The 13126-nt window shown below is 32.2% G+C and overlaps 1 protein-coding gene across 1 annotated transcript in view; it reads right to left on the bottom strand.

Moving 5' to 3' along the window:
* Window positions 1-12820, bottom strand: part of LOC123714014 (tubulointerstitial nephritis antigen-like) — a 43453-nt gene extending 30633 nt beyond the window's left edge. Inside the window, exons 1-2 of the mRNA XM_045668007.1 lie at window positions 12578-12820; window positions 437-582 (exon numbers count right to left, since the gene is read on the bottom strand). Coding sequence (XP_045523963.1) covers window positions 437-582; window positions 12578-12588 — 157 coding nt within the window. The 5' untranslated portion in view covers window positions 12589-12820. The remainder of the gene's footprint in view (window positions 1-436; window positions 583-12577) is intronic.
* Window positions 12821-13126: the final 306 nt, after the last annotated feature.

Raw genomic sequence — 13126 nt, 5'->3', positions numbered from 1 at the left:
GCCTGCTAAATAGTACCGGTGACCTCGTTCAACGAATAACAGCCGCAATACAGCTAATCGCCAGCATTATACAGTCACAGGGACCAAACTTTTTAAATTTCTATTTGCAATTTTTAATTATTATAAATTTTTAATTAGAATAAATTTTAAAAAATCCAAAATAAGATTGTTGGTAGTTCCAAAGACAAGAAAGGTATTTATTTAAGTTGTCAATGTTATTTAATATAAATTTAAAAAATAAAACATACTTATAAGCTTTTTATTACACTGTCACTGTCCTGGTCCCGGTTTGGAAAGGCAGATTTTTTTTTGACATTAATATCGCCTATTCAAGAATAATGTAGCATCGTTATAGAACAACAAATATTTAAATGTTTTCGAGTATTCATTACAAACGTGCTATTTATTTAATTTTATAGTATTAATATAAACTTACCAAGTATTCTATGTGAACAGTCATCCTTCCGATCTCTGCAACACTGGTTGTTAGTCGACAGACCGCAGTACGGTCCAGGTGGTAAGTCAGGACGGTGATACGCTGCTACCACTGTTAGGGCCGCGGTGAATAATACTATGTTTAATCTGAAAAGATATATACATATTTTAAATTTATTTATTTCACAAATGCGGAAAAACAAATGGGGAAACGTTGTACCTTCGCGCTCCTTAGAATTTAACAAATTCCCGAAATTCGGCATGATTCTTTTTCTGTTTAATCTACTAACTATGTTCTACAGGGTTTGATATCGTTACTGCGATTATTAAATCATTATGAATGACCATAATTGTATCACTTTTAATACTAGTATGTTAAAGAGTATTTTATATCATAAGTTTGACAACAATAATAAAAAACTTAACTTATTTTTATGACATGATAATTACAATCTTTAAAGGTGAAGCATATTCAAAATAAATTTACGAGATACATTTACATGAGGTTATATGGAGTGTACTAATTTTACCCATAACTGGGTAAAATATCTAAGTATAAGTGAGTAGTAAGTATCCAACTTGGTTTCTCTTGGGTATGGGAGGATACAACTAGTTAGAAGTAAGTTTAGTTTTATTTTTATATTAATAAGTTTTCTATTGTATTAAGTTATTAAAAATAAATATGCAAGTTTTGTTTTATATGGCTGATTGTGCGGATTTTTATAAATAATCAATCTTACTGTACCATCTTTGCAAATTAACTATTTATTAAGAGCAGTTTATTTTAGCCGACCAAGCCATTAATAATCTAAACTATCAATAAATAAAAATGTAATCTATATGCCCAACTGGATATACTTCAACAGCACGTTTCAAGGTATGACGTCATCGTCCTGATTGTACCGCCATGTGGAGGAAGGAAGGTGCAGTTTCTCCAATCTCAAGGGAGGATCCTGGACCACTGACTAGCCCAAATTTCGATGTATAACCAAGGGAAAATATTTCGATGGCAAGATTCTGGGTATAACGTTACTATTACTTAAGATGTCATGTGGAGCATGGTTTTATGGTAGCATCTCCAACAAAAGTTGTGTAAAACAAAAAGAACTCTGCGATTAAAAAGAGTGGCGGAGAGTTTATTTCCAGTTCTTCTCTTCCGCTCTACGCTTGATTTGAGAACTGGCAATAAATGCAAAATTAGAAGCATTTTATATACATTTCTGTTTTTGACGTTCATAAGTGTAAATTGAGTAACCTATATGAATAAATGATTTTTGACTTTGACGTTATGGCATTGAATGTAGCGAGATGTGGAGGAAGAATGATGCAGTACCTCCCACATAAAGGGAGGATCCTGAACCTCTGATTAGCTCAAATATTGAGATGTATATATGCCCGACGAGAAATACTTCGATAGCGCGTTTCAGAGTATGACGTCATCGTAATGATTGTAGCGGATGATGGTACTAAAGCATTAACTTTTATTAAGCAGCCACAGGTGTATAACAAAAAAAAGGCAAACATAATAACCTTTTCTAGTACAAATAGTTATGAGACTGTTAAAGTTTTCGCAGGTTTTTCAATAAAATCGTCATTAAATTTGCACGTTTGTTTTCTTAAAACACACGATAAGGTTAATTCAAATGATTTATGTCGTCGTAAACGTTTCAAAGAATAATAGTTTGAGACCAAAATTCAATAGATATAAATATTTTCGAGTTTATCATTAATACTTTTTTATCTTAGCTCACAGGGTCGAACCCGGCTGTGAACAAATGGAGTCTTCTACAGGGGACAAACCGGCAGGAGGCTCCCCTGATGTTAAGTGATACCGCCGCCCATGGACACTCTCAAAGCCAGGCGATGACGTCATACCTTGAAACGCGCATTACATCTCGATATTTGGCTCGGTCATTGGTTAGACTGTTCCAGTACCTTCCTTTAAGTTGGAGTAAAACCTTCCTTTGTCCACAAAATAAATAATATAAACGCTTATATATGAAAAATTATATCTGTCATTATCTTTTTTAGGGGGTCCCCGAAATGGTATCAGATATAGAAATAATTATATTGTATCTATAGCAATATAATAATGTTATATAATACATAACAGGGCCATATCTGCGATTCTCGACAATTCTATAGTACAACGACCTATTTTCCTTCAATCGTAAAGATAAGATTGTAAATCAATAACTACAATTAAAAATAATAATGAAACAGACATATAATAAAAGCCCAAAAAATAATTAATTATTACAAATATCCCAGATTGGATTCTGGTTTGATTGAATAATGTATATTAAGAAAACACTTTTTAAACGGATTTAAGCTATTTCACGGCGGTCACTGTGACCACGCACGCTGAAGAGCACGCGAAACGTCGCAAAAAAAATATGTAATTATAATAATAAATAGCTTCAATCCGTTTAAAAAGTTTTTTCTTAATGTGTAAAAGCTATGTTAACAAAAGACAATAAAATGTATATTGTTATGTACTTTAAATATAGAATACATCACAGACCAAACGTGAACTTTAAAGTAAGGACCAAGGGGGAGAAGATGAGAGTGCCTTAAAAAAGGTGGAGAAAAAAAATGGACGTGTCAGCAGGTGGCGAATGGAGAAAGAAAGCCATAAACATACAATACATAAACGCCCCCTCCACATTGTAAAATGTGGAGGGGGCGTTGTTGTTGTATTCGTTTAGTAGTTACGTAGCAGAATTCTGTCGCATAACGTGTTGCGCAGTAAACGCAGGTTTTTTATTATTCATTAACACTATTATTATCACATATACAGTGTGAATATAGATATACAAATACATGGAGTGATCATATACTGGTACATGATCATCTATTGGTGGCTTTTACCTTACTAATAATTAATTTACAAAGAAGTGTAGAAGAAGAAGATGTGTACTAAATACACAACTAATCTAATGAAACAAATACGTAGTTTATAAAAGAAATTGAATCTATTTTTTTATACAAAAGCTTCTAACGCCACACTGATAAATTGGTAGAAGAAAAATGAACTACAATATTTAATGCGATAATTATAGGCAGACATAACATACAAAAAAAAATCGACTCATAAATTATAAAAACGAAAGGAAACTTGATCTCAATCAGAATGCTGACTAATGAGTTTGGACCAACACGCGGTCTTCTGAGAGACAAATCGGATGATGGCATGTATGTAATTTAAATAAATTTAGTTAAAATTGGGCAAGTTCTCAAATATATTAAAGGCATACGGTATATTAATTATTTATATACAATTCCCTAAAGAAATTTAGATGCGTGAATCTTTTTATAGGTCATAATATATGTAGGTTCTATAAATAACAAGAAAAATAATTGGCACCTACACGTGGCACGATTCGCACGCCATATTTCTATTTGATTAGTTTCGGCGAATTATTTTTTCATTTGAAACATATGCGGAATGAGTCCAAGGATAAAAGGATAGACAATAAATTGACAAACGTGATAAATGTATTTTTATAATTTAATTTTTTTTTTGTTAACTTTAAGCAAAACAAGTAAAAACGAGTGTTAAATGCGCAAATAATAAGTCTTTTGGTGCACAGCCGGTGATCGAACCTATTCCCCAGGGATGAGAGTAGCACCACCATTGGGTAAATACAGCTCAATAATTCCTTGTATTAAGCGAGATTAATATATACATTCTTTTCGTCCACGAAACATGTTTGTTTAAAGTAGCAGACAGTTAACTTTTGACCGGTAAAACATAAAAGTTAAGCCGCTTAACTATATGGCATTGCCAACCCTGACATTCGCATTAATCATTCAAACACTAAACGTCAACTGTCAAAATTTATAACCGTATTCAAATTTCGAACATGATATTTTGAATGGAAAATAAATCTAAAGTCGTTTTGTGGATTTTCGTTGACGTCGAGTTTTATTTGAACAAATAAAGACAATTACACTTTGTTGCTTGTTTTTTATTCTATTCATAGACATTGCATATTATTGTTGCAAACAGATTACGACCTTTCTGATACGGAATGCAAATATATCTGACAGGCGGATAATCTATAGCATCATTCATAGATAAGCCCGGTTATATAACCTAATAAAGACTTTAAATAAAGCTATAAAACACGTCTGGGCCTCAGTTTTCATAATCATTTGTCAATCTAATAGGCAAGTAGGTGATCAGCCTTCTTTGCCTGTTAACGCACTTTTTGGATGTAAGGCAAGCCGATTTCCTCACGATGTTTTCCTTCACCGTTTCAGCAAATGCGCGCATAGAAAGTTATTGGTCTTTGGCACAGTCTTTGATAGAACCTACGACCTCAGGGATGGGAGTCGTTGAATTTTTATTAAATTTAATTGGAACTTGTATTTCACTTTTTCATTATATGTTTTGAAAATATACTAACTGGTTTTCATTAACAATTCAATTTCCTTGTAATTTCTGCCTTAAACTTATAGTGTAAGTTGCTTAAGTGAACAATTATATTTATATAAAAATGAAGTAAGTTCAGGCCCGTTAGAGGCGATACTAATACCTACTTATTTTTGTTTTAGTTGACATTGACTTGCCCAGTGATGGTACTCTGTGACATTCATTTTATGTAGTTCTTAATGACCCATGTGCGAATGTCTATATGCGCCTTTAATACTCATTCGTACTGTGAAGGTAGGTGAGGAAATGCATGCCTTAAACCCACAATTCGGGGGCCTGTGTCACATGACATCTATTTGCCGCACAGATTATAACGTAAGAGATACAATAATCTGTGGCCTAGACCTTTATAGAGGTCTTTTTATAACCCCTGGGGTATAGCCTCATTGAGTATGGTTTCGTATATATATGAATGCCAGGTTTTTATCTATACAGACGATGTCGTGAGCTTATTCACCCGGAATTTAGGTAATCTTGTACACAATTTACTTATCTGTATGCATACTGTTATACGGTACCCGTTAGAATTGTTACAAAAAAACGAATCAGCATTTTAAATGAGTTCAACGAATCTTACATGTTTTTTTTAACAGATGAAATTTTGAAGATAACATAAAACTTTTATTCTTTCGCTTTATTTAGGGAGATGACAATTTCTACAGTACATTAAATATTTTACGCGCCAAACATGTTTGACTCGCCAAAATTTTTTTAGAGGGTGGACAAGGTTTTTGGCCCTATTGACAACATTACAACAGGACATGAAATCTTTATGATTCGTATTTTTATGAATTTACCAGTATTATAGATAGATTTAATTTACTATAGGCTTTTACCGGATCCACAGGTGCGACATTCAACCCTCAGTTCATGTGTTAAGACGATCGACATGAATTATATTCATGAGCAAAAATCAAGAAAAGAGCGTTCACGTGTTTAAAAGGCCGGTAACGCACTCGCGAGCCTTCTGGCATGGAGAGTGTCCATGAGCAGATGAGCCTCCCATCCATAGGGCACCGATAAAATGTTATGTCAAAATCGATTTGGATGTTTATCACAGAACGCAGATCTTCTTTTAAATAGTGACAGACAGAAATAGACACACATATGATGGATGATTTATATGTCTGTTAAGAATAAAGAACAGACACTCATACTAGACACACACACTACATATATTTCGTTTGTTATTTTATACTCTACTTATTCTAAAGGAATCAAATTTATTGAGCCAATGAGGAATTTAGGTATTATTATTCGGATTTTATATTTACTTGCGTTGAAACAAGGAAACCGGATACTCTTATTGTACAAGGAGGTTACACTTGTATAAATATTGTCAAATTCGAAACGCTCAAACAATACATAATTTGGTTCGTTCCTAATTAGCTTTTATTCTATATTTTACAAAAAATAATGTAATGAATAAATTATATTTCATAGTTCGCTTGCCCCGGGGTCGATAAGTGTAATTTTTTTCAGAGTTTTTGGAAAAAAATATTATCTAATCATTTTAATTTCCTGAAATAGATCGAAGAAACATATAGTTTTAGTTTAGAGTGTAATTGAACCAAATAATCGTAAAAGGTAATGCGACAGTTTAACAACAAAAAAAAGATTGTTAACAAATTATTACGTTCTAGATTCTAAAATTACCGTCGTAATGTGCGATTGCTGTGTCGTCCGTAATAAAATTTAAACAGTGAAATGAAAGCGAATTATTTTATAACCACTTCTATATCTAGTAATCAAAGTTTTTAGTATGTATATTAAAATCTATAGACCAGATATATAATTTAAAAAAATAAGAAACTTGTGTCTTGGTCCTTCGGGACAGAGTTTCTTAATCTGGCAGTATATCCTCAATGAAAGACGCGCTGTTCAAGAAAAACGCCAACTTGAGGTCTAACGAAGATATTCAGAAACGAGACTTGTCGTCAAAAATAACATATTTTAAAACTCAGTCTTAAGTAGTAAGTAAGCCTTACTGGAGCTAGAAGTCTCAACTTAATAAAATCATTGGATGAATTTTTTATGATTGTCTTGATATTGTTGTAATATTTATTTACTTATGACGAATATCAAATACAAGGTATTAAGTATTGGTCACCGAAGTGGGCGTTAGTGTGTAGGTGGCTACTGAAATGTGATGAAATGAAACATAGATCTCAGTGTCTTTGACCAGCCGATTTAACACATATACCGTTAAGTAACATATAAGGATTCTCATCTGAAGTTAAGTGATACCGCCGCCACCCATAGAGACTCCCAATGCCTGAGAGCTCATGAGTGCGAGGCCTTTTAAGCATTGGTACGCTCTTCTTTTGAAGGACCATAAGTCGAATTGGTTCGTAAATAATTCAGTGATCAGCTGGTTCCACATAGTGGTGGTGTGCAGCAGAAACTACTTTAGAAAACGTTCAGTTGTATATAACTTGTGATAACGGTTGCGATGCAAAGTTCGTTGTTAAGTTTTAACCCCTAGCAATATAGTTCATATTAGATATATAATTCCGGTTTCCTCTCTACGTATCCATCACAGTTCGAGTGTTAAATGTACACATAGAAAGTCCATTGATGCACATCTGGGGACAGAACCGAACCAAACCTTAGAGATGAGAATGAGGTTGAAGCCACTAAACCAACTGCTCATCATAAAGGTACTGTTACATAGTAAGAATTATAATTTGCTATAATTCAATCTAATAGTGTTTTTTTGTCTCTGGCATCTCAAGAGATGTCACAAACAAAATAAAAAATTAACAAACCTCCACGGTCAAATAAAAAATACCAAATAAACCTATTCGAATATCGAACAGTCATTTGAATTTTATTCATCGGAAGATGAATGCGAGCAATAAGCGTTTAAAATTCCACAGTTAAACGTCATGTGTTGCCATATAGCAATTAAAATTCGCATATCTGTAACGTCATATTGCAAAGGCATTTCAAGGTGATACGCGTGTAAACACTCTTATCAGTGATTCGTCTATGCGAAATTCGATATGTAAATATTACGTCTGAAGATTACCATAATAGAAATTCAGATATAACGAGAAATAGGTAAAAATGTTACTACTACATTATTTGTTTGACGTTACGTTACTAAATACAATAATTTACGTCAATTAAGCATTTATTTAAACAGTATTTATATATATATACACTTATGTATGGGAATTTTTTATAGTACAACTTTGGGAGTGTTGCCGAAAAACCTTATAACCCCATGCAGGCGCTAAATTTTTATAGATCAGGGGGGAAACGTGCAGGAGGCTCACCTGATGTTAAGTGATAACGCCGCCGGACACTCACAATGTAAGAGGGCTCGCGAATGTGTTGCCAGCCTTTTAAGAATTGGTACGTTTCTATCTTGAAGGACAATAAGTCGAATTGATTCGAAAATACTTGAGTGGACAGCTGGTTTCATATAGTAAATTAATTAAAGTAAACATTGATTTATCATTTCTATGTATTAACTATTTATGTAACTGATCTAAATTTTAAATCGCCAAACAATTGGCGAAACTAAATTTAGGATTGTAACATTTAAAACAGCTATCATGAAATAGATATGTCAATTTTTGTTTACCGTTAATCCGGCGCCAGACACATTAACACGACTTTGGTCCAGTTCTTAACAAAAAACCAAAATAGATACAAAAAAAACTCTACAAAATATAAATAGAGTTCAACAAACTTTTCGCATGTCAAAACTTCTTACGTCATTAAAGCGTGAAATATGCTCTATGCAAAAACATAGACAAAAAATAAGAAGAAGTATATGTATAAACTAAAACGGCGGTCTGCAACTCGTCCATAGAGTTTTCGTAATTATTTTTAACATGAGATCGTAGAAGATTTAGGGGAAAATATACAAGACTATTGGCCTAGTGGCTTCGGCATGACTCTAATCCCTGATATTCGATCACCGGCTGTGCACCAATGGATTTTCTTTTTATGTGCGCATTTAACATTGAGTCGAACTGTGAAAGAAAACATCTTGAGAAAACCGGAGAAATCTGATGCACAGAACTTAAAAGTTTGTAACCTTATTTCAAATTTGTGTAAGATATTTTTATTGTTATATAATAATTAGCCATTACGATTCGTAAAGAGCACCTTAAGGATGGAAAATATAAATCGTAATATCAATTTACATAATTAAAATCATAATAAAAAACACATGTATTTACTTATGTACACGCGTTAGAAGTTATACTTCACTTATCTTTGGCGTAACAAGATAAAATCTTTTCAAAAAATTTATTATACGTTTGTAGAAAAAAACTACACTAACAATAGAAAAGGGTTATTTAATACATTTAAAGTTTTATTATAACGCATTATCTAGTTAAATAAAGTTTATTAAATTATCACAAACAAAAATATTTCCTCATAATTAAAGAAATGAACATTTATTTTAAAATTTTGATTAGGCTAACTTCAGGGTGTCGGTTTTGTGTGACGTTATGCTAGTGTCGGTTTTTTGTGACGGTGTACGCGCGCATCGTTATAATTTTTCCGTATACGCCAAAAGAAGTATAACTTCATAAATGACTATGCTAACATCAGGGTGTCGATTTTTTGTGACGGTGAGTGATGGTGAGCATTGTAAAATTTTACTCTCATTATTCAATCAAGTATAACTTCAAAAAAATATAGAACAAACGAAGAGGAGGCTCATCTGGTGTTAAACGATATGCCATGGGCACAAATCCAGAGGGCTTGCGAGTTGCCAGATTTTTGAAATTATACTCAACTCAACCATCATCAGAAATCACACTATTATCTTCCATATAAAAAACCGTTTGGTTGTTCGACTTTATCCTGGTTATTGTAACAGATCCTTCATTACCATGTATTTATAATTTCGCGTTATTATTACTAAAAGCTACCGAAAAGGTAGGTACTTAAAAGAACCAGGTATTATAAAACCTGGCCACTAGGGTCTCTGAAGCCATTTACCTGGCTGGATATCGTCACAGGTACAGTAGCTGCAGTACAGTAATCTACCTATGAAGAAGCGATGAAGCAAATTGGTGGATGTCGTGGTAAATATAAGTAAGGTATTTGTTCTTAAACCAGGTGCCATAAAACCTGGGCAGTAAGGTCTGTGACGCCATTTACCTAGCTGGAGATCGTCAGAGAAGCAGCAATACAGTAATCTACCTAAGGAGGAATACCACCCGTTGTATATAATCATACAAGTTTGAATGTAATGAACATACTGAACATATATAAAGGCGAAAAAAATATATTTTAAAGTGTAACCAAATTGTTTGAATGTTTAATAAATTATGCTTTAAATATTTTGTTTTAAAGTAAAAAACATTAGATCGTTAATCGTGTTCGTTATCTAACCAATAATCTACAATGTTTGCTATGTGTAGCACTTCTAAGGTACCACAAACAATAAAACAGACATAAACAAACGAACATAATAGCCCACTTAAAATATTTAAATCGGTCAAGGGTTCCATTTTTTACTTCAAAACAAAACAATAAATTCCTAATGGCTGATAAAATATAGATTATAACACATCTGTAATTCGGAATGAAGCCAAGGAAATTTGATTGATTTCTGCACTGCAGATAAAAAAATATCAGTCTGTTGTCTGTGGAATGTATTCGCTTATTTAAATCAGATTTAGCCTAAAGGCGAATCGACTCTCATCAATCATATTATATTTTTCTATGTGTCATTTATACTAGTTCTTTTAGTAAAAAAAATACAATATCAACTGTGTCACGCACAGTAGGCTGGTTAGAAATTGGCTATCAAACAATATTGGCCTGAGACGAAGAGCGCTGTTTTTTTATTGGCTGTCTTACTTTATTATGCCTTCAAACTGGAAGTTCTAGGTAAATTCACGTAATACTACTGTTGCTTAGTGTGGTGAGTGGTCGGACTTGCATTCGTATATGCGGTGATGTTAGTTATTTCGACTATGCATCAGCTTGTTGTTTCACCATTGCTGGTAGACGACAAATCTTTGTATTTTTTATGATTATAGTTAATTACTTAATGATGTCATGTGGAACACGGTGTAATGATTGCAGCTCCTTACAAACATTTTGTAAAACAAAAATCTTGGCGATAAATAAGAGTGGCGGAGAGTTATAGCCAGTTCTTCTCGTCCGTTCTACGCCCTTGATTTGATAACTGGCAGTAAATGTAATATTAGAAGCATTTAATATATATTTCTTTACTGACGTACATAAGTGTACCTAAATTTTCAATTTAAAATAGCACTCTTAAGATTTGTAGTATGTTGTACTCACTGATTGCTGTCTCCGACACTATCGATATCTTTATATGTTCGCGGAGTGAGTTCACAGTAACCATAATGTATATCTCGTGTAGTTAATATTATACATCTTTTTTGACATTATCGTATTAGCCTAGTTAGTATAAGTATAGTATATGTATTATTCTGAATAAATATTCAAATATATATACACTTTCGTTTTAAATTTACAAAATATATTAGTCTTTGAAACTAAATGACAAGATATAGATACCACTGCTACGATGTAATGGAAGAGCTGGAAACACGTGTATATTTTACTTAAAAGGGTTTCTAATTTTCTAATATATTTTTTTATCTTATTTATTATTAATTGACAATACTTGCTTAAAGTCTAGACTTTTGTTACTCTTTAAAATTTCCTTCATTTAAGCTTAGCTTTGAAGTCTTAATTTGTTAAGTACTTTCATGTTCATAACGATATGAATGTAATAGCTACATTGTTACAATGTACAGCATACAATATACATATGTACATTCAAAAACGATATTCAAGAACTCTGCCAAGGTGTTCCGTTCTTATGTTAATTGTCATAATTTACTTGACGCATCATTACGTCACTGTAATCATAATAGATAATAAATAAATTCTATATTATATTTGAATATTATAAAACCGTTGAATTACGGTTTTTAATAAAAAAAAAGCATTCAAAGGGAAACTAAAAACATGCGGCATTAAATGTCGTTATTGAGTTTTTTGATAATTACAATCAGTAATTATTGATTAATTTATTTCTAATTAAAACGATCCTCTACCAAATTAAGGGGCAGTGTAAACAGTAATGGCGGGATTTGAGATCATACATACATAACACACATATATAAAAAATGAGATGACAGAAATAGAAATGGTTTTAGTACAAAAGTATCTAAAATAAAATATCCTCTATACGGATGTTGGTACTGACTAGTTGACTAAATCAATGCAGACGAAAAATAACTAGATTGGTAAACTTGATAGATACATTTTATGAAATAAGCCAATTTTTGATATTTACAACAAAAAGTGTTAATTTTTTTTACATAATATGTATATTAAGGAGAATTGTAATTTTACGTTAAAATAATCATTATAATAAAATTGTACTTGAAATAATCGAAATTCATAGACAAACTTAATAAAAAATATTTAAAAAAAACGATTGTTTGCAGTTTTAATAATGTTAGAATTTGATTAAAGAAAATCTGATACTTTTATGGTTTAAAAAATATTATTAATACTGTATTTTAAATATCCTGCTATGATGTGCATTTTAATTTCTTCGCCTACAGTTAAGCAAATTAGTTTATTTGCGTGTACAATACAAGTTTTCCGCACTGGGTATTGACAGTATGTAAATTAATTTTAATGAAAGAACTAATTTACATGTAAAATATGAAAAATACTCACGTATTTGCCATGGTGACTCTTCTTTCACTACACCAAAGAAAATAGTTCGAAAATGCAAAAATAACAAACGTCTTAAAAAATTATATTTTATCTATCTCCCCATTTTGTTCACACTAGCTGGAAATAATTTATTAATTCGAAAAATAAAATGTCAATCGTCACTTTGCGCGGCAAATTTTCTTGACGTTTGAGCGTCAGTAAAGCGCGCCAGTCGAGTTGATACTGCGCTTGGCGCCAACTAACACCTGATTTAATAACGCGGTGTAAATATACATGTTTTGTATTGAAGATATATGTAACGGCTTAATTTTTGTACCATGATTCATGTGCTTACGTAGCTTTCGTGTTTATTCCGATACAATTCATTGGAACTCGATTGTCAATCAGTATTTGAAGTAGTGAACCATGAAATAGATTAAGTTGTCTATTGAATGGAGTAATTTACCGAAAAATATACAAATGTCAGTACGTTCGTACAGAATATGTCTATTCATACATATACCTTTTTGTTATGATAAAATGAACATAATAAATGATTAAAAAACAACT

This window comes from Pieris brassicae, chromosome 9 (genome assembly GCF_905147105.1).
Source record: "Pieris brassicae chromosome 9, ilPieBrab1.1, whole genome shotgun sequence".
Taxonomy (NCBI): Eukaryota; Metazoa; Arthropoda; class Insecta; order Lepidoptera; family Pieridae; genus Pieris; species Pieris brassicae.
This window is presented reverse-complemented; position numbering and strand designations above follow the sequence as displayed.